The sequence below is a fragment of the Gopherus evgoodei genome, chromosome 5, assembly GCF_007399415.2.
Source record: "Gopherus evgoodei ecotype Sinaloan lineage chromosome 5, rGopEvg1_v1.p, whole genome shotgun sequence".
Taxonomy (NCBI): domain Eukaryota; kingdom Metazoa; phylum Chordata; order Testudines; family Testudinidae; genus Gopherus; species Gopherus evgoodei.
Window position 1 is genome coordinate 2,307,782 of NC_044326.1, and position 24,932 is coordinate 2,332,713.

The following is a 24,932-nucleotide window of genomic DNA, read 5'->3' on the forward strand; positions in this document are numbered from 1 at the left end:
ACTGGCATCTGTAACAATCCATCGGGAATGGAGACGGTCCAAGAGCTAATATTTGCGCCCGCTTCCCTACCTGCCAAGGCCGGAGTTCTGGCCAAGGGTGCTGGGTGGTCTTGTTGGTGGGGTAGTCCTGCCCTCTACCAGGGGGAGTGGGTGAGGGTCTGCCCAGGGCAATTTCCTCGGGCCGGGCATAGGCTGGCATCCAGGGCCTGGTGAAGTGAGCCACGCCAGCTGTCAGAGGGTGGGGTCCTTGCGGAGGGGGCCCTTGGCAGTCCTCACAGGCTACCATTGGCTCTGTCTTTTCCTTCTCAGACATCACCCACCCCATCCCTGACTTGACTGGCTTCATCACGGAAGGGCAGGTGTACGTGGACAGACAGCTCCATAACAGACAGGTTTGCCACCCCCCGAATCCAAGGGCTGCTCCTTCCGCCCCGTGTCTCGGGGTGGAGCAGAGGGCTCAGGCTCTGACCGCAGCCCGGGAAACCCACTGCCAAAGGGGCGACCCTAAGGCTGGAACCGCAGGGGTGCACAGAGCTGTGGCTTTGGGGGATCTGGGGTGCTGACTGGCTAGCGAGGGAGCACATGATAAAGAGAGGTGAGATCTACTGCCCAGGGCACAAACCTGGGTGCCAGGAACTCCACCCTTCTAATGCCAGCTGGCCACTGGCCGCTCCTGTGAGCCTGGGCGAATGGCTCGGCCGCTGTCCATAAAATGGGGCTCACAATCCCTATCTCCTGTCGGGGTTTCTTGTGGGGGGTTCACCAGCAGGTGTCCGTCCGGCACTTATCACAGCTGCCGTGCAGGGCGTGCTAAGGCCGTTGTGTTCGTGTGCTTTCTGCCACAGATCTACCCCCCCATAAACGTGCTGCCCTCCCTGTCCCGCCTGATGAAGTCAGCCATTGGGGAGGGCATGACTCGGAAGGACCATGGTGACGTGTCCAACCAGCTGGTAAGTGCAGCAATAGGAGGTAGGAATAATTTGCTTCGTCAGTCCCACTCACTGACGGATTCTCCATCCTGACCCCTCTCTCCTTCCCCTTCATATGGACAGCTAGAGGCTGCCCTCAGCCACACCAGCAGTGAACCGGGGTAAGTGCCCTGACGTCCCCAGAGAAGTATGGTTCAGTGGTTAGGGTGATAGCTTGGAACCCTCAGGTCAATTCCCTGCTCCGCCCCAGACTCCCAGCGTCCTGGGATCGGGTCTCTGCCTTGGTTCCTTACATGCAAATTGAAGATAACAGCCCTGCCTGGGGGATAATCTATCTTACATGGCGCCCAGAACTGTAGTATCTGGGCCCCTCGCAGTCTTCAGTGGATTTCTCGCCATGCACCCCTGTTGCGAGTTCTCCGGCACCCCATTTACCGGCCCATCTTTTCGGTCGCACCCCCAGTACGCCTGCTATGCCATAGGCAAGGATGTGCAGGCCATGAAGGCCGTGGTCGGGGAGGAGGCGCTGTCGGCTGACGACCTGCTGTACCTGGAGTTCCTGCAGAAGTTTGAGAAGCAGTTCATCGCCCAGGGTAAGGAGCCTGGCTTCCAGCTCCACGCATAGGCGCCCAGTGAGCAGGCAGAGCCCACGCGTCTGCAGCAGGGCGGGGAAGGGCACGGCTGAAGCAAGCCACTGTGTTTGCTACACAGGACGGCTTGGGGTCCCCGCTTGCTGTGCCTTGGCTCGCAGGCAGGCCTGGCGGCCCAGTGCCCCCCTTCCGCAGAGAGTCCACAACCAAGTGGTGCTCATTGCAAAGACACCCGCAGTGGAGCCGACGTCAGGCTTTGCGGGCACAGCCTACGGCCAGCTCAGGACAGCAGGGCCTGAAAGCTCTCGTCATAAAAAATTGTGTAGCCCTAGTCTCCAGAATCCCATTCTCCAGCTTGTTCCAAGGCCCCAGGGCCCCCTGGCCATTCTCCAGTCTCTCCTGGGGCCTGGGGCCCTCTGGTTGTTCTCCAGCCTCTCCCAGGGGCGCCTGGCCGTTCTCCAGCTCCTCCTGGGGCCAGGGACTCCCTAGCCATTCTCTAGACCATCCTGGGGCTCCCTGGCCATTCTCCAGCCCCTCCCAGGGGCCTGGGTGTCCCTGGCCATTTTCTAGGACTTAGTGGGGCGTGAGGCTCTTTAGCCCTTTCAACCCTCCTGGTGCTCATGTATCTCTAGCCGTTCTCCAGACCAGCTTGGGGTGCGGGGGTCCATATTCATTTCTAGCCTCTCCTGGGGCCTTGTTTAGGTGTCCACCCTTGGGCCCCAGGTGTCTGCAACCAGTCTCCCAACATGCCTCTGTCCCACTTGCCAGGCCCCTACGACAACAGAACCATCTTCGAATCGCTGAACATTGGCTGGCAGCTGCTCCGTATCTTCCCGAAGGAGCTGCTAAAGCGGATCCCCGAGAGCATCCTGGCTGAGTACTACCCGCGGGAGGCCAAAGCACCAGGCCTGCAGCACCACGACACCGCCCTGTAACCGCCTGCTCCGCTGCGGGCCAGCCCCTCACTCAGAGCCTAGTTACCAGCTCCTGTCACCCCCTCTGGGCCCCACGGCGGGTGTATTTATGTAAAGGAACAGCCCCTAGTACAGATGGCTCTGCAGCTGGGTGGACTGCATGATATTTACACAGACGGCAGCTAGTGTACTGTCACAGAGTTGCTGTCCCAGCACACCCCCTTGTGGCTGGAGGTAGTGATGCCACAGATCTGCCTCAGTTTCCCCATGGCAATTTTTGGCCTGATCTGGCTGTAAAGGTGACTAGCCCTCTGGCCCAGCCACTGGAAAGCATTCCACTTCCTTTGGGGGTGTTGCTATTATTGGAAACCAAAGGTCTTTTCAGCCAACGAGGTCCAAATCAATACCTGAAAAGAGCCCTAGAGTGCCCCCCACCCCTGCCCTGGGGTGCCTGGGTCCCTCCCTCCCAGATCTCCTCCTTGTGCTTCTGGCTCCAGTCTTCCCAGCACGGCCACAGCCCCTGTCCCCGCTTGGCCTTAAGCCATAGCAAAGCCGCCTGTTGTACCGCACAGTCTTGCCAGACGTCCTTCTCATGGAGAGAGATCGCTTCCCACCACCTGCCCCAGGCCAGGAATCCTGGTTTGCACCCCCTGGCCTCAGCAACTCCAGGCCTGACCAGACATCGCTATTTACAATGTACCATGGGCTGGGACCCGCAACAGTGAGCAGCTAATTAACCTTCAGTAAAAAAAATGGGGCAAAAATCTGTCTCTGGCTCTTTAATTGTTTGGAAACGACTCCCAGCCTTTAGTGGGTGTTGAAAAAGCGCCATCCCACCCAGGCGGTCGGCTCTCACCAGCTAACCCTGCATCCCCACTTTCCAGCTGATCGCAGGTTTAACAACATCAAGTCTTAGCCCGAAGGCCGTGAAGCCAAGGCCTGGCAGAGGGTGTGGGTCGGAACGAGGAAGTTCCAGCCCATCCTGGTCTCTGGAGTTCTGCCGAGTGACATCAGAAGCGAAGGAGAGGAAAACAGACTCCAAAAGCTGCTGGCACTGGTTCCTGTGGAGTCACACTAGAACTTGGGGATGTCTTGGGCAATTGTGTCCACCCTGACCTGGCGCACTGGCCGGTTCCTGAGCAAAGGAACGAACACTGTGGGGTTAGAGAAGAACATTGGGGCATGTGGGGGCAGAACACATATTGACAACAGGTGATGGGATCATTGCCTGAGGCAACATACCACTATGTGGGTCCTTCCCATGTGGAGCCCTGCTCCTGTGGGAAGCTGGAGGTGAGCAGTGCTTTGTACATGAGGGAACATCTCAGACCTGAGCTCCATCCACCAACAGAACTATACATGGCCCTGGATCTGAGCAGGGCAGACTTTCCCTGGTCCACTTTCCCTTGCAGCTCCACACGATGCGTCTCAGCCCAAGGACAGTTACAGTACTTAGACTGGGATGCTTCTGAGATCATTGTCAGTCCATGTGGGGCTTGCAAACACTGTTGTGACTGATGGGGTCAGGGCATGTGGACCTGGGAGCTGAGTGGCAGAGAAGCCCGGGCCACCTGGCACGGAGGAAGAAGCGGGCACCATATGGCTCATGAAGGTTTAGCCTAAGACTTTATGCTCTGAAACTAACACAGTACATATAACCCGATGCAGGGAGGCTTATGCACAGACTGACTGGTTAGCTGTTACAACTGACTATTCGTTATATGCGAAATCCAGTCCCTCTTTGAATCTTGCTAATTTCTAGGTTTCAGTTACATCCTGTGGCAGTGAGTTCTACTGGCGAATTGGCTGTTACATGACAAAGCACTTCTTTTTAGTTCCCATTATCTGATGTAAAGGTCCTGTTTAGTCCCTGGAGTATTCCAGCTCTTGCTCCCCTATTCTAGTCATGAGCCACCAGCTCAGCTCAAGAAGAACAGAGAGGGAAGGCTGCTTGGTATGAAGAACCCCCTGGAGATGTACCAATTAAGGGCCAAAGTTATCCTTGATGTAACTCACTAAAGCCGGCACAGTTGCCCCAGGAATGAGTCTGATCCTGAGAGAGGAGTGATTGTGCAACCTGCCGGGGGGGGCAGAGGGAGAGATGTGATTGCTGTTCTAACTAGCTTCAATGTGAATTCCACTTCCCCAATTCCCTTTTCCTGGAAATCCGAACTTTCCGAATGCACCGTGCGCCCCCGGGAGTCCTATGTTACTGCACCCCCTGCTGATTAACTAGCATAACCTCGGATTTCAGAGGATTTCCAGGGTTGGGGAGATAAAAGGGGAGGGAAAGGGGACGTAGCCACAAGAGACAGGCGCCGCTTTGACGCTGGTTGAGCTCTTCCTGGCACTGGCATCCACAGGCGCTGAAGCAACAGTACAAATAGAGAGGGGTTCGGCCAGCTGACTCCAACCATGGGCCACTGTCAACTTGATATACTCTGCAGGGACCTTTCAGGGTCCATAGAGCTAGTGAGGGCTTGTCAGCTCGGGACTGTCCTTGTGTCTGTGCAGCGCCTGGCGTAACGGTGTCCCGATCTCAGCTGGAGTCTCCAGGTGCTACTGAACTATAAAGAATACGATAAAGCCTGCCAGGGGCTGCTGTAGCCGTCGAATGGGTTAAACAAAACTGTAGCCAATCACTGGAATGTGAATTGTCAGACAGATGGACGATACTTTCGGCGAGTAAGAGAATCTCTAATGGTTTCTAAACTCTCCTAGGGATTGCCAGACTGGCTCAGCCCCAGACACTGTGGAGGAAGGTGTAAGAACCACGCAGCAGTGGATGTGGGATAATCTGACCCCACGGAGGGCTCATCCTGTTCTGTAATAATCAGATATTGGTTTAAGCCCTGAAGCAGGAGGTTTCATATCTCTACCATTATTTTAGTCAGCATTAACTATTCTACCTCTGGATGGTTTTGTTATCCATAGAAATGTCTAGTCTTCCTTTGAACTTTGTTAATTCCTTGGCCGCAACATCATCATGTGGCGGGGAGTTCCACAGGCTAATTACTCACTGTGTGAAAAACTTCTATCCATTTTCAATTGCATTGTGTGTTCCCCCTCCAACCCCCTGTATCTCTGAAACTCCTTGCTTGAAAAAACACAGACTATCCTCCAAAGCTGCGGGAGATGCCCAAAGAGACACATCAAGAGGAAACAGGTATTTTAGAAGAAGTTAGAAGTACAGGGGAGGGGAGAGGTGATGACGGCGCTGGCAGTGTAATGGACAGCTGGTTCAAATCTCCATGCTGAGCTTCCTGGCGAGATTGCACAGTGAGACGGCAGGAAAAAAGGTCAGTGCAATGATGGGCTGCCTCCACAGGGCATCCCATCATGGCCAAGGGAGGGAATACAGCTCTGCTGCCTGGAATATTCTTCTGGGCACCTCCTCCCCAGAAGGCGTTGAGAGAAGGGTCACAAAAAAGGCCAGGGATCAGCTCACAAGGCAAGGCCTAGATCTGCTCAGCGTGGCTCAGGGAGGGGACGTAACTGCTGTTTACAGGTATCTGAAATGTGGAAAGCCTCTGTAGGGGAACAGGTGACCTGGGCTGGCACCGAGCGGGTTCCTGAGGAACACTGAGGTGGGATTAAGGACAGTGCGTGTAGATTGGGCAAAACTTCGGAAGAAGTATCGCAGGCAATGACGTGGCACTGGCTGCGTGAGGGGCTGGCTAAGGGACTCACTCAGATGAGGCCTGATTCATTCTTGTGATCACTTATGATTTGTTGTCCCCATTTGGTACTGGTGTAAAACGGGATCCGATCAGATTGGTGGGGCCCAGGTCTCATTTACGCAAAGGCCCCGTCCCAATGCTCTGGCAGATTAAAGGCCCGTAGAGCAGATGTGTTCACTTTAAAGCCACTTCAAGGCTAGCAGTGTAAACGGTCTAGGAGCTTGTCTGTGCCACTGACCGGAGTAGCTACGGCAGGGTAAATTATTCCAGACTAGCGACGCTGGCGTAGCTCCTGGGGTGGGTGCTCTGCTCTCACTTTGGACTAGCGAGCCGTTTACATTCACTCTCTGCCTTCCACTGGAATAGCTTCCCCCTGCAGACAAGGCCTTAGTGTAAAACAGAATCTCTTCCACTGTATTTTGTGCCCCCTTTGCCCTTGAGATCACAAGATTCAGGGCCCCTTTAGACCCTCATCATTCCTGCAAGTTGCTGGTGAAACAGCCCTGTCCTGTCACAGCAGCTGAGTCCCTGCGTTGATATAATTGCTACGGGCTGTATGCACCGCTGCAGCTGCCGGTTCACAGGAAGACGGAAGGTTTCGGTTCCCCATGTGGCTGAGGAATGGAACACTGTCATAAACAGATAGCTAAGGGTTAATGTCTCTTTCACCTGGAAAGGGGTAACAAAAAACACCTGACCAGAGGACCAATCAGGAAACAAGACTTTTTCAAATCTGGGTGGAGGGAAGTTTTGGGTGTGAGTCCTTTGTTCTTGGTCCGTTCTTTTCTCGGCTCTGAGAGTGATCTTTCTATCTCCTGGCTTTCTAATCTTCTGTTTCCAAGTTGTAAGTACAAGGATAGTAAGACAATAGGTTTATATTATTTTTTTGTATTTACATGTGTGTAGTTGCTGGAATGTCTTAAATTGTATTCTTTTGGAATAAGGCTGTTTATTCACCTTTTTTCTTAAGCAATTGACTCTGTATATTGTCACTGTTATACAGAGAATATTTTTAATGTCTTTTTCTTTCTTTTTTATATAAAGCTTTCTTTTTAAGACCTGTTGGAGTTTTTCTTTAGTGGGGACTCCAGGGAACTGAGTCCGCAGCTCACCAGGGAATTGGTAGGAGAAAGAAGTCAGGGGGAAAAATCTCTTTGTGTTAGATTTACTAAGCCTGACTTTGCATACCCTCTGGGTGAGGGGGAAGAGAGATTAGCTCTCTCGGTGCTTGTGTTTCAAGGACTTGAAACAGGGAGGGTAGAATCCCTCTGTTTAGATTCACGGAGCTTGCTTCTGTATATCTCTCCAGGAACCCAGGGAGGGAACACCTGGAGGGGAGGAGGGGGAAGGGAAATGGTTTATTCCCCTTTGTTGTGAGACTCAAGGAATCTGAGTCTTGGGGTCCCCCAGGGAAGGTTTGGGGAGACCACAGTGAGCTAGGCACTGTATAATTCCTGACTGGTGGCAGCAATTACCAGGTCCAAGCTGGTAACTAAGCTTGGAGGTTTTTATGCTAACACCCATATTTTGGACACTAAAGGGCCGTAGAGCAGATGTGTTCACTTTAAAGCCACTTCAAGGCTAGCAGTGTAAACGGTCTAGGAGCTTGTCTGTGCCATTGATCGGAGTAGCTACGGCAGGGTAAATTATTCCACACTAGCGACGCTGGCGTAGCTCCTGGGGTGGGTGCTCTGCTCTCACTTTGGACTAGCAAGCTGTTTACATTCACTCTCTGCCTTCCACTGGAATAGCTTCCCCCTGCAGACAAGGCCTTAGTGTAAAACAGAATCTCTTCCACAGTATTTTGTGCCCCCTTTGCCCTTGAGATCACAAGATTCAGGGCCCCTTTAGACCCTCATCATTCCTGCAAGTTGCTGGTGAAACAGCCCTATCCTGTCACAGCAGCTGAGTCCCTGCGTTGATATAATTGCTACGGGCTGTATGCACCGCTGCAGCTGCCGGTTCACAGGAAGACAGAAGGTTTCGGTTCCCCATGTGGCTGAGGAATGGAACATGCCCAGCCTCCTGGGCAGATGGGCAAGGAGACCAGTCGACTCACATCAGAGGCAACAGGCAGCACCAGCGTGGAGACACGGCTCTGTCAGCTCGGATCAGAATGGATTGTGCTGGCGACAGCATTAGCCAACTGCCAGGTGAGGGCCCCCCGCTTCTGAGTGCATGTGAGAACATGAGCTGCGAACCGCTGAGCAGGTTCTTAGAAAAGGATCAGAGTATTTGTTAATGAGAATACACATGTGCAGTTGCACTTCCAAGTTACAAGGGTGATCCCATAGTCTGGGGCATCAGCTGATCATCAGCTGAGTCAAGGAGAAAGGTCTCCGCTGTGTGCCGCACAGTGAATGGTCTACTGGCAATGTCTCTCTTCCTACAAGACATCTGGCATTGGCCCCTGGCAGATTGGGCTGGCTAATGGTCTGGTCCAGTGTGGGAGCTGCTGGTTGTATGGGGATCTTAACCCCACTGCAGTCTCACTGATGTCAGGCAAAGGGGTGAGGCTGGAGGAGTCTGACCCGTCCATCTAGGTCTGTCTGCATTGCTAAAGTAACTACATCTGTAGAATCCAGATAATAAGGACAAATGCAAAGTTCTTCACTTAGGCAGGAACAATCAGTTGCACACATACAAAAGGAAATGACTGCCTAGGAAGGAGTACTGCGGAAAGGGATCTGGGGGTCATAGTGGATCACAAGCTAAATATGAGTCAACAGTGTAACATGGTTGCTAAAAAAGCAAACATCATTCTGGGCTGTGTTAGCAGGAGTGTTGTAAGCAAGGCATGAGAAGTAATTCTTCCGCTCTGCTCTGTCGTGCTTAAGTCTCAACCGGAGTGTTGTGTCCAGTTCTGTGCGCTGCATCTCTGGACTTTCTCCACATCTTTCCCTGAAAAGAGCAACAAAAATGATGAAAGGTCTAGAAAACAGGGCCTAGGAGAGAAGATTTTAAAAATTGGGTTTGTTTATTCTGGAGAAGACTGAGAGGGGACATGGTAACAGTTTTCAAGTACATAAAAGGTTGTTACAAGGAGGAGTGTGATAAATTGTTCTTCTTAACCTCTGAGGATGGGACAAGAAGCAATGGGCTTAAACTGCAGCAAGGGCGCTTTAGGTTGGACATTAGGAAAAACTTCCTAACTGTCAGGGTGGTTAAGCACTGGAATAAATTGCCCAGGGAGGTTGTGGAATCTCCATCACTAGAGATGTTTAAGAGCAGGTTGGAGGGAGGGATAGCTCAGTGGTTTGAGCATTGACCTGCTAAACCCAGGGTTGTAAGCCCCCCCTTAGGGGGGCCATTTGGGGATTAGTTCTGCTTTGAGCAGGGGGTTGGATTAGATGATCTCCTGAGGTCCCTTCCAACCCTAATAATCTATGATTCTGTCAGGGATGGTCTAGATTATACTTAGTCCTGCTATGAGTGTAAGGGACTGGACTAGATGACCTCTCAAAGTCCCTTCCAGTCCTATGATTTTATGATTCTATAATTAATACTTTGTGGGGCTCCAATATGCAGGGTTTTGGTGATGTGTGGGGGTCATGGAGGGTGTTAGCCCAAGGTAGGTGAAAACCCTGCAATGCCAATGCAAAGTGCAAGGAAGACCACATGAAATATACCAGCAACGAGAACCACTATGCATAATAATGGGAGCCACGTAAATTAACCACCAACTACTTCCCTATGTGACTAGATGGTGTGGGGCTTAACCCAAATCGCAGCCAAGCAGTGAGGCAGAGCAGGGTAAGCATGGGCTATTAGCCGGAATCACTGTCAGGACTCAACCTGTAGGCTCCAGGAAGCATGATACTAATTGCATCTCATTAACATGAAGGAATGGAGTACCTTCAAATACACCTCCATGCCCATGCAACCTAGATGGAGCTACTATAAGATGGATGCAAAACTGGTTGGAAAAACCATTCCTAGAGAATAGTTATCCATGGTTCACAGTCATGCTGGAAGGGCACAACGAGTGGGGTCCCGCAGGGATCGGTTCTGGGTCCAATTCTGTTCAATAGCTTCATCAATGATTTAGATAATGGCATAGAGAGTACACTTATAAAGTTTGCAGACAATACCAAGCTGGGAGGGGTTGCAAGTGCTTTGGAGGATAGGATTAAAATTCAAAATGATCTGGACAAACTGGAGAAATGGTCTGAAGTAAATAGAATGAAATTCAATAAGGACAAATACAAAGTACACCGCTTAGGCAGGAACAATCAGTTGCACACATACAAACTGGGAAATGACTGCCTAGGAAGGAGTCCTGCGGGAAGGGATCTGGGGTCATAGTGGATCACAAGCTAATTATGAGTCAGCAGTGTAACCCTGTTGCAGAAAAAGTGAACATCATTCCGGGCTGTATTAGCAGGAGTGTTGTAAGCAAGACATGAGAAGTAATTCTTCTGCTCTGCTCCACGTTGATACAGCCTGAAAAGGAGTATTGTGTCCAGTTCTGGGTGCCACATTTCAGGAAACATGTGAACAAACTGGAAAAAGTCCAGAGAAGAGCAACAAAAATGATTAAAGATCTAGAAAACACAACCTATTAGGGAAAATTTTAAAAATTGGGTTTGTTTATTCTGGAAAAAAGACTGAGAGGGGACATGATAACAGTTTTTGAGTACGTAAAAGGTTGTTAGAAGGAGGAGGGAAAAAAAATTTTTTTCTTAACCTCTGAGGATAGGACAAGAAGCAATGGGCTTAAATTGCAGCAAGGGAGCTTTAGGTTGGACATTAGGAAAAACTTCCTAACTGTCAGGGTATTCAAGCACTGGAATAAAGTGCCTAGGGAGGTTGTAGCAGGGCCGGCTTTAGGAAGTGCAGAGCCCAATTAGAACAGTTTCAATGGGGCCCCAGCAAGGATGACTTTAAAAAAAAAAACCACGCAAAAAAACACATGGGTCTTGTACTCACCGGGCGGTGCTCCAAGTCTTCGGTGCCACTTCGGCGGTGGGTCCTTCACTCACTCTGGGTCTTTGGCGGCACTGAAGGACTGCTGCCGAAGACCTGGAGCAAGTGAAGGACCAGCCGCCGAAGTGCCGCCGAAGACCTGGAGAGCCGCTGGGTGAGTAAAAATTAAAAAGGCACCTCTAGCCAGGGAAGGGATTCTTACCGGGTGCAGGGCCCTCTTAGGCACGGGGCCCGATTCGGGGGAATTGGTGGAATAGGCCTAAAGCTGGCCCTGGGTTGTAGAATCTCCATCAGTGGAGATTTTTAAGAGCAGGTTAGACAAACACCAGCTAGGAATGGTCTAGATCCGTGGTTCCTGCAGGTTCGGCTGATCGCGGCTCCCACTGGCCGCGGTTTGCTGCTCCAGACCAATGGGAGCTTCTGGAAGCGGCACGGGCTGAGGGACGTACTGGCTGCTGCTTCCAACAGCTCCCATTGGCCTGGAGCAGCGAACAGCGGCCACTGGGAATCGCAATCAGCCCAACCTGCAGATGCGGAAGGTAACCAAACCAGACCGGCACGCCAGGGGCTTTCCCTGCCCAAGTGGCCGAACAAGTTTGGGACTCACCACTCTAGATAATACTTAGTTCTGCCATCAATAGAGGGGACTGGACTAGATGACCACTCAAGGTCCCTTCCAGTCCTATGATTCTATGTTATACAACTGTAATGACCTTGCTGGTGTGTGCATACCACTGCCCTCTGCAGGATGGAAGCTGAACTGCTTCACTGTGTGTCATGGGCCCTATACTGCTAGTAACTAATGGAGATTACCATTTTGCCCAGGTAGTGGGGGGCTTGGTGGATCAGAGCTCTGTCTCTGCTCTTGTTCTGAAGTTTGCCCTGGCTGTGGTATGGAGCCGCATGGCAGCCCTGAACGGCCCCGGGTTTGTTACCCTATAGTCTGAACAGGAGGACACTGGGAATCCAGTATATCTGGGCTGCCCAGTAATGTTCTGAAAGCTGCTTTCCAATTTTTCAGTAACCTTTTTGAAGTGTAGATAACCAGAATGGGACAGTGTCCCAGTAACGGTCCCACTGAGCCTTACACCAAGGCAATGCCACTTCTCTACTCCTACTTGATATTCCTTTGCTCTTGCATCCAATGGTCATGTCCTCCCTCTTAGCTACTGCATGGCACTGGGAGTCCATGTTCCACTGGTCATCTGCTGCGGCCCCTAAGTCCTTCTCAGAATCACTGCAGTCCAGGATACAGTCCCCCGTCCTGTAAATGGGACCCACATTCTTTGCTCCTTCACATACGGCCTGGGTATGCAGTAGTGGGCTATGAATTGCAGCACTTTTCACCTACGCCAGGGTGGGTCAGAGTCACTGGGTCTGCTCTTTCTCATAGAGTGGGGGAGGGTGTTTCTGTGAGGGGGGTTCTACCCCTGGGGGCCCCGGCTGCTGCGGTCCCCATTCCAAACCCCATCACCGGTGCCCCCAGCTTCCTGCATCTCATCAGTCAGAGATGTTAAGAGATGGAAAAGTCACACGTTGTCTGTCTCCCCCGGACACTCCTCCAGCCGTCAGATTGTTCCCTGCTAAGCCCAGATAGTACCATACATGGAGCCTTCTTTCCTGGGCTCCCAGCTGCTTCCATTGGCCCGCATGGCTCCCAGGGCTTTCACTTCCTTGCACACCTGTTTGAGCCCTGTGGCCAAACCCTCGCAATGAGGAAAGGTGGGGTGGGGGGCTAGCGCGGCTTCCCTCCGGACCAGGGGTAAAGAGCCGCTCTTTCAGCCTGAAGGGGGCGGGGCCAGGCCAAGCGTACTCCACCCACCGGAAGGGGAGGGGTGGAAGAGGAAGTATAAAGGGCGGAGGGGAGGGAGGGAGGCAGACGCAGACCGTTGGCTGCTCCCTTCAGACCCTGCTGCTGAGCCAGGGGAGGCCCTGGACCAGGAGAAACCTGACCTGGAGGAAGGACTGGGGCTACCAGGGCTGCCCGCCACCAAGTACCCGGAAGATCTGGAGGAGCCTCAGGAGGAGGGGGAGCTGGAGCTGCCAGCAGCCAAGTACCTGGAGGAGCTGGAGGGGGAGCTGGAGCTGCCAGCAACCGAGTACCTGGAGGAGCTGGAGGAGCCTGAGGTGGAGGAGGAGCTGAAGCTGCCAGCAGCCAAGTACCTGGAGGAGCTGGAGGGGCCTGAGACGGAGGGGGAGCTGGAGCTGCCAGCAGCCGAGTACCTGGAGGAGCTGGAGGAGCCTGAGACGGAGGGGGAGCTGGAGCTGCCAGCAGCCGAGTACCCGGAGGAGCTGGAGGAGCCTGAGGTGGAGCGGGAGCTGCCAGCAGCCAAGTACCCAGAGGAGCTGGAGGGGCCTGAGACGGAGGGGGAGCTGGAGCTGCCAGCAGCTGAGTACCTGGAGGAGCTGGAGGAGCCTGAGACGGAGGGGGAGCTGGAGCTGCCAGCAGCCAAGTACCCAGAGGAGCTGGAGGGGCCTGAGGTGGAGGGGGAGCTGGAGCTGCCAGCAGCTGAGTACCCGGAGGAGCCTGAGGTGGAGCTGGAGCTGCCAGCAGCCGAGTACCCGGAGGAACTGGAGCAGTCTGAGGTGGAGTGGGAGCTGGAGCTGCCAGCAGCCAAGTACCCGGAGGAGCTGGAGGAGCCTGAGGCGGAGGGGGAGCTGGAGCTGCCAGCAGCCAAGTACCTGGAGGAGCTGGAGGAGCCTGAGGGGGAGCTGGAGCTGCCAGCAGCCAAGTACCCAGAGGAACTGGAGGAGCCTGAGGTGGAGGGGGAGCTGGAGCTGCCAGCAGCCGAGTCACCGGAGAAGCTGGAGGAGCCGGAGGGGGAGCCGGAGCTGCCAGCAGCCGAGTACCCGGAGGAGCTGGAGGAGCCATAGGTGGAGGGGGAGCTGGAGCTGCCAGCAGCCGAGTACCTGGAGGAGCTGGAGGAGCCTAAGGTGGAGGGGGAGCTGGAGCTGCCAGCAGCCGAGTACCCGGAGGAGCTGGAGGGGCCTGAGATGGAGTGGGAGCTGGAGCTGCCAGCAGCCGAGTCACTGGAGAAGCTGGAGGAGCCGGAGGGGGAGCTGGAGCTGCCAGCAGCCGAGTACCCGGAGGAGCTGGAGGAGCCTAAGGTGGAGGGGGAGCTGGAGCTGCCAGCAGCCGAGTACCTGGAGGAGCTGGAAGGACTGGAGGGACTCCGTCAAGGAACTGGGTAGGAAGGGGCCCAGGGACAGAACTGCACAGTGCAATGAGTCTGTTTGGTCAGCATGTTGCAGAGGGACCCCGCTGACCCGGTGGCAGGACCCTCGCCCCGCCACTGTCCGGGCTCTGGGCTGGAATGCAGTGGAGTTGGGTGGGCCTGCATTCCCCTACCCTGGCCAACACACCTTAGGTAGCAAAATCTCCGTAGTGCTATAGACTCTTGCCAGCACTCCCCTGCCTAAGGGCCGCATAGACCTTTGCCGGCGTCCCTCCCTCCGCTAATTCACTAGTGACGGACGGCCTGATAAAGGCCAGCCAGTAGGACAGTAGCTACCCACCTCCCCCTAGGGCTCCTTGGGCCAACTGACACGGGTCACAGGTGGGTAAAGTGATGCAAAGCGATCAGCATCGCCAGCCCCAAACACACCACAGTCCTGCGTCAGATCCCTAAAAACTCATGAGATTGGCTTGGCAAGCTGTCGTGTGTGGGCTTAGCGGGCGTGAGGACCAGCCTCAGGGCAGGCTGCTAAGAAGCAGGGAACAAACCCCAAATTGGCTGTGAGTTTTATGCTTAGATTTCACTAACCAATTATCAAATGTAAACTTCTCAGATGCTATAACAGCCTGAATATGGAGTCACAGACAGTCCCTTTCGGTGCTCTGATCTCTCTTGCCACCCAGGTGAGCTGCCTTTGTGACAGATGGTCCCTTACACCAAAGATCACAACTATATCCAGGTTACTCCCACTCCCAAAGGACCAGTCACTTACCCCAGATCAGTTGCACCTTAGATCTGACAATGCTTGTAGCCAATCCTACAATAAACTGTCTAAAGATCAAGTATCAGAGGGGGGTAGCCGTGTTAGTCTGGATCTGTAAAAGCAGCAAAGAGTCCTGTGGCACCTCATAGACTAACAGATGTATTGGAGCATGAGCTTTCATGTACCTAGAAGCCTCCTACTCCAAGACAAGTCCAAGAAAGAAGCCAACAGAATTCCAGTGGCCATCACATACAGTCTCCAGCTAAAGCCCCTCCAACACATCATCAGTGATCTACAACTCATCCTGGACAATGATCCTTCACTTTCACAGGCCTTGGGTGGCAGGCCAGTCCTCACCCACAGACAACCTGTAGCATAGTCTCATCAGTAACTGCACACCACACCATAGTAACTCTAACTCAGGAACCAATCCATGCAACAAACCTTGATGCCAACTCTGCCCACTAATCTAATAATGGAGATATCTTATCTCCTAGAATTCAAAGAGATCCTAAAGGGTCATTGAGTCCAGCTGCTGCCTTCACTAGCAGGACCAAGTACTGATTTTTGCCCCAGATCCATAAGTGGCTCCCTCAAGGATTGAACTTACAACCCTGGGTTTAGCAGGTCAATGCTCAAACCACTGAGCTATTCCTCCCCTACATAGCTACACCAGTGACACCATCACAGGACCTAACCAGATCATTCACACCATCACCGGTTCATTCACCTACACGTCCACCAATGTAATATACGCCAGCATATGCCAGCAATGCCATTCTGCTATGTACATCGGCCAAACTGGACAGTCCCTACGGAAAAGGATAAATGGACACAAATCAGATATTAGGAATGGCAATATACAAAAACTTCTAGGAGAACATTTCAATCTCCCTGGACACAAAATAGCAGATTTAAAGATAGCCATCCTGCAGGAAAAAAACTTCAGGACCAGACTTCAAAGAGAAACTGCTGAGCTCCAGTTCATCTGCAAATTTGACACCATCAGCTCAGGATTAAACAAAGACTGTGAATGGCTTGCCAACTACAAAACCAGTTTCTCCTCCCTTGGTGTTCGCACCTCAACTGCTAGAAGAGGGCCTCATCCTCCCTGATTGAACTAATCTCGTTATCTCTCGCCTGATTCTTGCTTGCATATTTATACCTGCCTCTGGAAATTTCCACTACATGCATCCAATGAAGTGTGTATTCACCCACGAAAGCTCATTCTCCAATACATTTGTTAGTCTATAAGGTGCCACAGGACTCTTTGCTGCTGTCTAAAGATTAATTAAGTAGGAAAAAGAAATTAGAGTTATTTACAAGGTTAAAACAGCTAAACACAGATACACACATGAGTTCCGATCTCAAGTTTCGAAAAGTCATAGAAGTTTCTATAATAAGCAGCTCTGTGTGTCTTTTAGGGCTAACCCAGGCCAAGCACTGGGGATCTTTTCCTTATGCCTAGTAATTCTTGCCCCTCAGAGTCCAAGCAGCATGAAAGATACAATTCCTCCTTGTCAGGGCTTTTTATTCCTTCCCCCATCCTGCTTCGAGTTACAAATTCAGCTGTTGGGAGGAATTCACTTGCATGTCTCCTCTCCGTGGGGTGGAGAGCAAACAACAAAGTCTTTTATTCCCTGATGTTCCACAATAGCTCATCTGACGTAGATGGGCCTCCTTTGAGGGACAGGAGACAACACCTCCTGTTGGCCCCTAGTATTTCATGCTAGTTAATGCTCCTCTCCCATCTAGTGATTCGCAGTTACAGAGCAAACACTTAAATGTCACCTTATCACATGGGATATGGGTATTGTAAATGAGATTAATGCAGGCAGCAATTGACAAGCAGTCCATAAAGTCTGTATACCAAACACATTCTTATCATTCCAATACCTATCTGAACAACACTAACACAGAGCTGAGCCAGATTGGTTTCCAGCTACGTCAGTGTTCAGGTGAGAGCTAGGGTTCTTGGCATGTCATGGCTTAAAAATCAAGAGACATTTTTAAAAAACAATGAACAGTGGATTCTCACATCCTCACATGACTCCAGGAGTTGGGGCTTGAAGGAGAATACTAATTCACATGAGACTTGTGGTACAATCGCAGGAGTTGGTAATACTGTGGTATAAATGCAAAAAGCTACCAGTGGTGGCTGCTTTTCTGGAGCAGATGACTTAGTCCCAGGATACGGCCCTAAAAGGCACAAGGCACTCTCGACTCCCATAGATGTCAGGGTATTTGAGGGTGCTGGGTCCCTCCCGGGGGGTTGGAACGCACATGGGGACCCTTCAGCTGAAGGCACTGCAGGCATGTAAGTGTGATGACCCACAGCTTGAATGCTGAGCGCTCCTGCAAAGGTTTCATGCTTCTTGCTGACCGTTGTAACTTCCTGCTCTGCTTTCTGTTCCCTGCAGCCATTCTGGAGTCTGACAGCGAGTCCTCTGAGGATGAAGAAGTGGCTACGGTACAGAGTTGTTTTCTGTTTTGTTTTTATTCCCCAAGCAGGGATTTCCCTACACCCCTCCTGAATTTCCCCAACACTCCTCCCCGCAGTTTTATGAACTAGTTATGTGAAATGTTGCCAATTTAGTAATTGTTTGGAAATTAAAATTGAAACATTAATACACACTTTAAAAGCATATAAAGTGTATGATAAAATTCGTGTATCTAAAAAACTATCATAGATTTGAAAAGTATGAACAGAGACTAACTTCCTAATACAGCTGTTGTTTTTTATGACAATGTCAATGCATTCATTTCAGTGATGTTGGCCAACCTAATAATTTCAAATGATGATTTGTAAGCAAAGTCTAAATGAGCTCTCCCTGACAACCAGTGATGAGCTGGGGGTTGGGGGGAAAGGCTTCAGGACCAGATTGTATTTACATTCATACCTAATCTACCTAGGTATCCAGCAAACAGAGCTGTGTTGCGCAAGTGATAGATTTTGGCTGGGGTTGGGTTACAGATCACTTGAATGCGGGGGGTAAAGAAATGTTGTTGTTCTTACTGTATGAGTAAAGGGCAGTAGAACTGTACTTAACCTGTTCTGACTGAGGGCATCAAGAGAGAGGGTGGGGACAGGTGTTTTGCCTGATGGTCTGCCTGAGTCACAAGTACTATTTGACCTGCCCCTCTCCACTGTTTAAGAACAGAGCTGATTAGGCTCCATAGAGAGTCTTTTGTTCTGTTAAAGCAGCAAAGAATCCTGTGGCACCTTATAGACTAACAGACGTTTTGGAGCATGAGCTTTCGTGGGTGAATACCCACTTCCTCAGATGCATCTGAGGAAGTGGGTATTCACCCACGAAAGCTCATGCTCCAAAACGTCTGTTAGTCTATAAGGTGCCACAGGATTCTTTGCTGCTTTTACAGATCCAGACTAACACGGCTACCCTCTGATACTTGTTCTGTTAAGTGACCAGTGCAGCTGAAGTCACTGACAATCAGGTCTAAGTGCTTAGACCTGCTGTGGGACAGTGTTTCTGTGGAAGAGACAGCCCAGACTACACTAGCAGCGAGGTTCCCCCACTGAGAGCTGAGCTGAAATCACTGAGAGCTGGTGGAACCTCAAGAGACCAACTCGCAGAGGTCACAGTGGCAAGTGGCAGCAGAAGATGGTGGCGCAGGGTCATTGGCAACAGAGCGATGGAGTGAACGATGGCACAATGAACAGTGGCCAGAGTGAACAGGGAGCAGCTGGAGGAATGAGCAAGGTGCCTTCTTGCCCCCCACCTGGGAGGTGAACTCATGTGAAAACACCTCTGAACTCTGAGTCTCCACTGACCAAGGACAACACCAGTGAGTGTTAATGAGGCTGTTAAGAATGCTGGAGACACAACACAGTTCATGCCAACAAACATGGCTGTGGCATCCTACTTTCTACTTAAGCAAGAGATACCACACTGTATGAACTGGAGGCCAATGTTAAGTGCTGTGACAGACTCAAACCAGTGGAGTGCAGGAGTCTGGTAGAGGGCAAATATACTGGTCACTGGATGAGTAGTTTTCTGTTCCCTGAGTGACCAGAGCAGGGGCTGCACTAGAGTAATCAGGAACCTGCTAGAACCAGTTAAGGCAGACAGGCTAATTAGAACACCTGCAGCCAATCAAGGCAGGCTAATCAGGGCACCTGGGTTTAAAAAGGAGCTCACTCCAGTCAGGCCAGAGCAGGGATGGCTCTAGGCATTTTGCCACCCCAAGCACGGCAGGCAGGCTGCCTTCGGCGGTTTGCCTGCAGAGGGTCCACTGGTCCCGCGGCCTGTGGGAGGTCCGCTGAAGCCACGGGACCAGCGGACACTCTGCAGGCAAGCCGCCGAAGTCAGCCTGCCTGCTGCCTTCGCGGCGACCAGCAGAGCATCCCCAGTGGCTTGCCGTCCCAAGCACGCGCTTGGCGTGCTGGTGCCTGGAGCCGCCCCTGGGCCAGAGGGATCCAGAGGAGAGGAAGTGTGTGTGAGGAGCTGGGAGCAAGAGGCACAAGGAGCTGAGAGTAAGAGGCTGTGCTGCTGGAGGACTAAGGAGTACAAGTGTTATCAGACACTGGGAGGAAGGTCCTGAGGTGAGGATAAAGAAGGTGTTTGGAGGAGGCCATGGGGAAGTAGCCCAGGGAGTTGTAGCTGTCATGCAGCTGTTACAAGAAGCACTATAGACAGCTGCAAGCCACAGGGCCCTGGGCTGGAACCCGGAGTAGAGGGCGGGCCCGGGTTCCCCCCAAACCTCCCAACTCCTGATCAGACACAGGAGGAGTTGACCCAGACTGCGGGGAAGATCACTGAGGTGAGCAAATCTGCCCATAAGCGCAGGACTCACCAAGGTAGAGAAGGAACTTTGTCACAGAGCATTGTCACTTGTTCATCCTGAAGTTGAACACTGGTTCTGAACAAGACCAGCAAATGCTCACTGTCTTTCTGCAAGAAACTCAACTGACTAGCTAGAAGCATGTGGTGCAACAGTGAAAGACACAACAGTTGAAAAAGTGAAGAACTCTCTCATCACATGCAAAAAAATTTGCATACATGGCTGATGAATGCTCCAATGCAAATGAGCATCAAGTATTAAGTCATCATGTATGTTATCCTGATCTCAGGAGTAGGCCAGTAGATGCATTTCTAGACGTTCAAGTTACAGAAGACACATCGGCTGCATCTGTGAAAACACACATCTTAGAGTTAAATGCTTGTCAATTGGACCCCAAACAGATGGCTGCTTGTGCATTTGATGGAGCTGCTAACTCCTCTGGAAGACATCGTGGAGTACAAGCTTTGCTCAGAGAAAAGTGTAACCTTAGTCTCTCCTATACACACTGCAGAGGCCATCTACTCCAACTAGCACTAGCACGAGCTGCAGAATCTTCAAAAGACATCTAAAAAGCTATAAAATTAATGTCTTCATTATGTTCTTTTTTCAGCAAGAGTCCAAAAAGACTGAATATCTTGGAAAATATAGAAGATACACTGGGACTGAAGTTCAAATTAGTCCAACCTGGGAAAACCCTCTGCCTTTCTCATGAGCAATCCTTGGTTGTTGTCTTAAAATTACTCCAGCTATTATTACTGGCTTTGGAAAGCATCTACCAAGATGGGATGGATCTAAGTAGTGAGGCTGGTGGATTACTTTTGCTACTACATTCAGAGAAGACTATTGCCATTCTCTCTCTCGTAAGCCTACTGTTGAAACCACTTAGGTCATTAAAAAATGCCATCCAGGCATCTGCTTCAACAGTAGTAGATCTTTGTCCAGCAATAGAAGGTACATTTGGATCAATCAGAGAGCTATCCATTGAAAAAGTACTGGAAGAAGCAAAGACTTCAGTCAAGAAGTTGACTAATGAAGGCATTTATATTGAATCCGTAAGTGAAGAGGACAAGAAATGTTTAAGACAACTGAAAAAGTAAACAGACTTGATTCTTAAAAATCTACAACTGCGACTTCTAGATTCTACACAATCTCTACGTAGCTTTTACAAATTCCTGTCCTATAAAACACCGACAGTTGCGTGGAGTGAGGCACTACCAGCAATGGGGCTGCCATGTGTTCAGGACAGAATAGAGAATTTGAACACAGAGTGGAACACAGGGGCGGCTCCAGGCACCAGCACGCCAAGCGCGTGCCTGGGGCGGCAAGCCACAGGGGGTGCTCTGCTGGTCGCCGTGAGGGCGGCAGGCAGGTTGCCTTCAGCGGCATGCCTGAGGAGGGTCTGCTGGTCCCGCGGCTTCAGCGGACCTCTCGCAGGCATGCCACCGAATCCGCGGGACCGGGGACATCCCGCAAGCAAGTCGCTGAAGGTAGCCTGCCTGCCATGCTTGGGGCAGTAAAATACCTAGAGCCTCCCCTGGTGGAATATCATACAATGAATGAATGAATGAAGACTTGACTTCAGCTTCTTTTTTACCATCACTAGTGTCTTGACGCGACCTTTGTGCTATGTTTCCTGGGATGAAAGAAGTAGGAATTCATCTCTTGCTACTCCCAGTCACAACAGCTACAGCTGAGCGGTCTTTTACCTCCTTGAATAGAATTGGGTGTTCTGAAAGAAGTCGCCTTCTGCCTAATCATGTGAATGAACCAATGAGCATATCAGTTGAAGGAATGGAAGTACCGGACACACGAGAAACCACCAAAGATGAACACATTGCATTCAAGAAGTTCATTAACAGACTTGTGCAAAATTATAAGAAACCAAGAAGGATGTAGATGTCGCGCTTCACAGAAGGCTTGAGTGCCAGCGTTAATTTGTTTGATGATTTTAAAACTTGAGTTAAATCTAATAAAATGGTCATGAAACATTTTTCAGTTTTTACTATAGTGCCATACAGCCCCCTTTCACCCTCATGGTCTTACCCCTCATTGTCTCCTGTAAATTCAAACAACCCCCCCCCCCCATTTCAGTTCCTGGGGAAAGCACTGTCCCTAAATCCACACATTGGGCAGAGTTCACAAAGTGCTGTGCAAAGTGTCATCAGCCCCTGCCTTTGCGTTGCATGGCAGAATGCAGGGGCTGTCTCTTGCTGGGTGTTCGTATGGAGCCTGGCACGAAGGACATAATCTCTCTGGGCATAATCATTCTTGAATGGACAGACTTATTATTTCAGCAGAGTCTACATCTTCCCAAGAGGCCCCCCTTCCACTCAAAGCCCTGCACCAGTGCAAATGGATCAGGGCCAAAATAACTAACCCAGCCTGGCCCAGAGATGGTAGAGCCAAGGGGACCGATTATGGGGCAATAGTCCCTCTCTCATGGCCCTGTGCTATGGGGGGCATTGGGCGAAACACAAAACCAATGTCCTGATCAGTCATGGTCAGTGAAAATGACCAAGCTACAGAGCAGCAAGTAGCCCACTAGTCTTGACCAAATCCTAACTCGGGTGACTACATTTCCTTCCTCAAATCCCCTGCAGTTTGAATACAGGATCCCTTGCTTCCTGTCCCAAACCGTGGCCTGGTGTTAAACAATGATGCCATACACCACCCCAGAGGTGGCTGCTTCTGAGTGGTGGGTGAAGTGGTTTGGGATCCTTCGGGACAAAAGGTGCTGTGTACGTGAAATGTTGTCTCCTTGCTTCTGCCTGCAGCATGAGACCCTCCTCCAGGAGAGGGATGAAGCTAAAGAGAAGCTGTCTGAGTTTGAGCAAGGTGAGTCCTGTTCCTTGGCCTCCCTCTTCTTCCTCTCCTTTCTCCCTCAAAATCCCAGGAGAGAGACACGGACATTTCTGAGGTGTGTAGTCTCCAGTGTCATTAAAGATTGCGGGATATGGAGACTGGGAAGTAGATAGCGGAGCCTGGTCTCCCAAAGCTAACCTCCCGCCTGTGCAGGCAATAGGGCAGCATGCTGGGAGCCAGGAGACATGGGTTCTCTCCCTAGCTCTGCCACTGACCAGCTGGGTGCCTTTAGACAAGTCACATCCCCTACCTGTGCATTAGTTCTCCCCAGCTATGTATCTGTACCACACCCATCAGAACAGGGCTCTGAACTCAGTCAGGGCCTCTGGTGCTACTGTACCATGGTCAGAGTACTGGTTAAGCCAGGACACGGGAGATTCTAACCCCCCTGTTGTCCAGACCTGTTCCTCTCATCCAGCAGCCTGGGATGAGCAAAATCCTGGTCTGGTGAATCCATTTTTCCTGCATACCAGACAAGCTGTGGATTAAAGCCACGGGGTGCGCTGACTGCCAAGTGCATCTGACCTGAGGATGACCATGAAATCTGGCCTCCTGCCTGCAGTTCCTTGTGACCACCAGGGGACACCTGGGAAAACAGACTGTTTGCCTGGCTGGCTGAGCCGTTCCATTCCTCCTGCAGCTCAGTGTCATGACTCATGTTTATTACAGCAGTACCACCGGGTCAACCACGAGGAGGGCCCCTTTGTGCCAGGCGCTGCACAAACACTCTGATATCAAGGGCCCTGCCCCATAGAGCTGGAAGTCCCAGGATACATCTACACCAGTGCTGGAGCTGTAATTTCCAGCTCAGGCAGACATATGGGCACCAGCTTTTTTCAAGCTCGTATGCTAAAAATAGCAGCGGAACAAGCAGAGGGACACACAAGCTGCCCAAGTACAGACCTAGGGTTTCAGACGGGATCATAGCTGGGTGGTTAACCCATCCCACCACTCACACCACCCCAGCTATGTGGCTATTTTTAGCACTCTAACTCAATCAGAGCTAGCCTCAGTATGTCTGCTCAAGCTGAAGAAGACACCCCTGGCTTCAGTGTGTAGACATGTTAATAGACCAGACAGATAGCTTCCTCCCACCCTTTGGAAGCAATGCATGGCCCACTCAGTGCACTGTGCAGCTACAGAATCGGGGGCCCTCCTGCATCACAGGGAGGGGAGGGGCCCAACTGCTGAGTTGCGAACACGTGCCCCGCTGTTGCACAGACAAGCGACCCCGAGGTGCTAGGAGAAGGAGTACATTCTAGTCAGGTTCCCTGCCCAGATACATGGGACCTGTGCTGCTCCATCACCCACCTTCGCTATCCTGGGATGGTGCATTGCACAATCCTGAGTGCCCCCAGTGGCTTTCCAACCTCGCCCACCTTTGCCCTGATCTCCCGCACCCTCTTCTTGAATAACAACGAGCTGCAGACGGGTCCTTGCCTGGGCAGCTGGGGGAAAGTTCAGCCCAGCACCCATCCCCTCTTCGCAGGGTGAGCTTTTTGTTTGTCGTCCCCCCCACTGGCAACACTCGGCATTATTTTATTTTATTTTATTTTATTTTATTTTATTTTTGCTCTTCCGGCGGGCCCCCCCGCTTATGTCCCAATATTTTCTTCCTCTCATCTGGTCACCCTAGGAGTGTATGGATATCAACCACCTTTACTTTACAGGAGAAAGCATCCCTGGTCATGCTGGTACCTCCCCCTGGGTGGGCAAACAGCCCTCCCCGGCCAGTAGGGATCCCCCATCATCCTGCTCACTCCCAGGGACAGATAAAACATGTGGGCTCCAAACATGTCGCAAGCTGACTTCTTGTGTGTGAGTGAGGGATGCTGCCCCCAGTGACTGGGATCATGGGAAGGGCGATAAACCCGCTATTGGCAGCAGCTAACAAAGCTGCTTTGTAACTCACGTCGGTGACTCCGGGGTCCTGGTCACCTCCCGGCCTGATGAGTGACATATCGAACTAAAGGGCTGTGGTAGATACAGGGCTTGAGTCTGTTGCTGGTGGGGAGTGCAGGGCGCTGACGGGTTGGTGAGAACAGAAAGATTGTTCTTGGGGTGGTCCTAGATCTGGAAGCCCCAATCACATACATCTGGCTGAGAGATGACCCCTGCCCTCAAAGGATTTACAGTCCAAGCCCCCAAGGTCAGGGAGGGTTTCTTCACCTGTGTGAACAGGTGAGCAGAACCGGATCAAGCCGCAAGTGTCAGGTCAAGCTCTGGTCGTGCCCCAGGGGCTGGGCACGTTTTGCTTTGGGCTTTGTAACTGCCAAGTGTAAGACACAA

General features: G+C 51.5%; 2 protein-coding genes across 2 annotated transcripts in view; both read left to right on the forward strand.

The window, feature by feature from the left end:
- Nucleotides 1-3,154, forward strand: part of LOC115652566 (V-type proton ATPase subunit B, kidney isoform) — an 83,592-nt gene extending 80,438 nt beyond the window's left edge. Inside the window, exons 11-14 of the mRNA XM_030564794.1 lie at nt 310-392; nt 846-950; nt 1,393-1,522; nt 2,288-3,154. Coding sequence (XP_030420654.1) covers nt 310-392; nt 846-950; nt 1,393-1,522; nt 2,288-2,454 — 485 coding nt within the window. The 3' untranslated portion in view covers nt 2,455-3,154. The remainder of the gene's footprint in view (nt 1-309; nt 393-845; nt 951-1,392; nt 1,523-2,287) is intronic.
- Nucleotides 3,155-8,173: 5,019 nt separating this feature from the next.
- Nucleotides 8,174-24,932, forward strand: part of LOC115651976 (shootin-1-like) — a 36,886-nt gene continuing 20,127 nt past the window's right edge. The window contains exons 1-3 of the mRNA XM_030563378.1: nt 8,174-8,266; nt 17,399-17,448; nt 22,556-22,616. Of these exons, the coding sequence (XP_030419238.1) occupies nt 8,230-8,266; nt 17,399-17,448; nt 22,556-22,616 (148 nt within the window). The 5' untranslated portion in view covers nt 8,174-8,229. The remainder of the gene's footprint in view (nt 8,267-17,398; nt 17,449-22,555; nt 22,617-24,932) is intronic.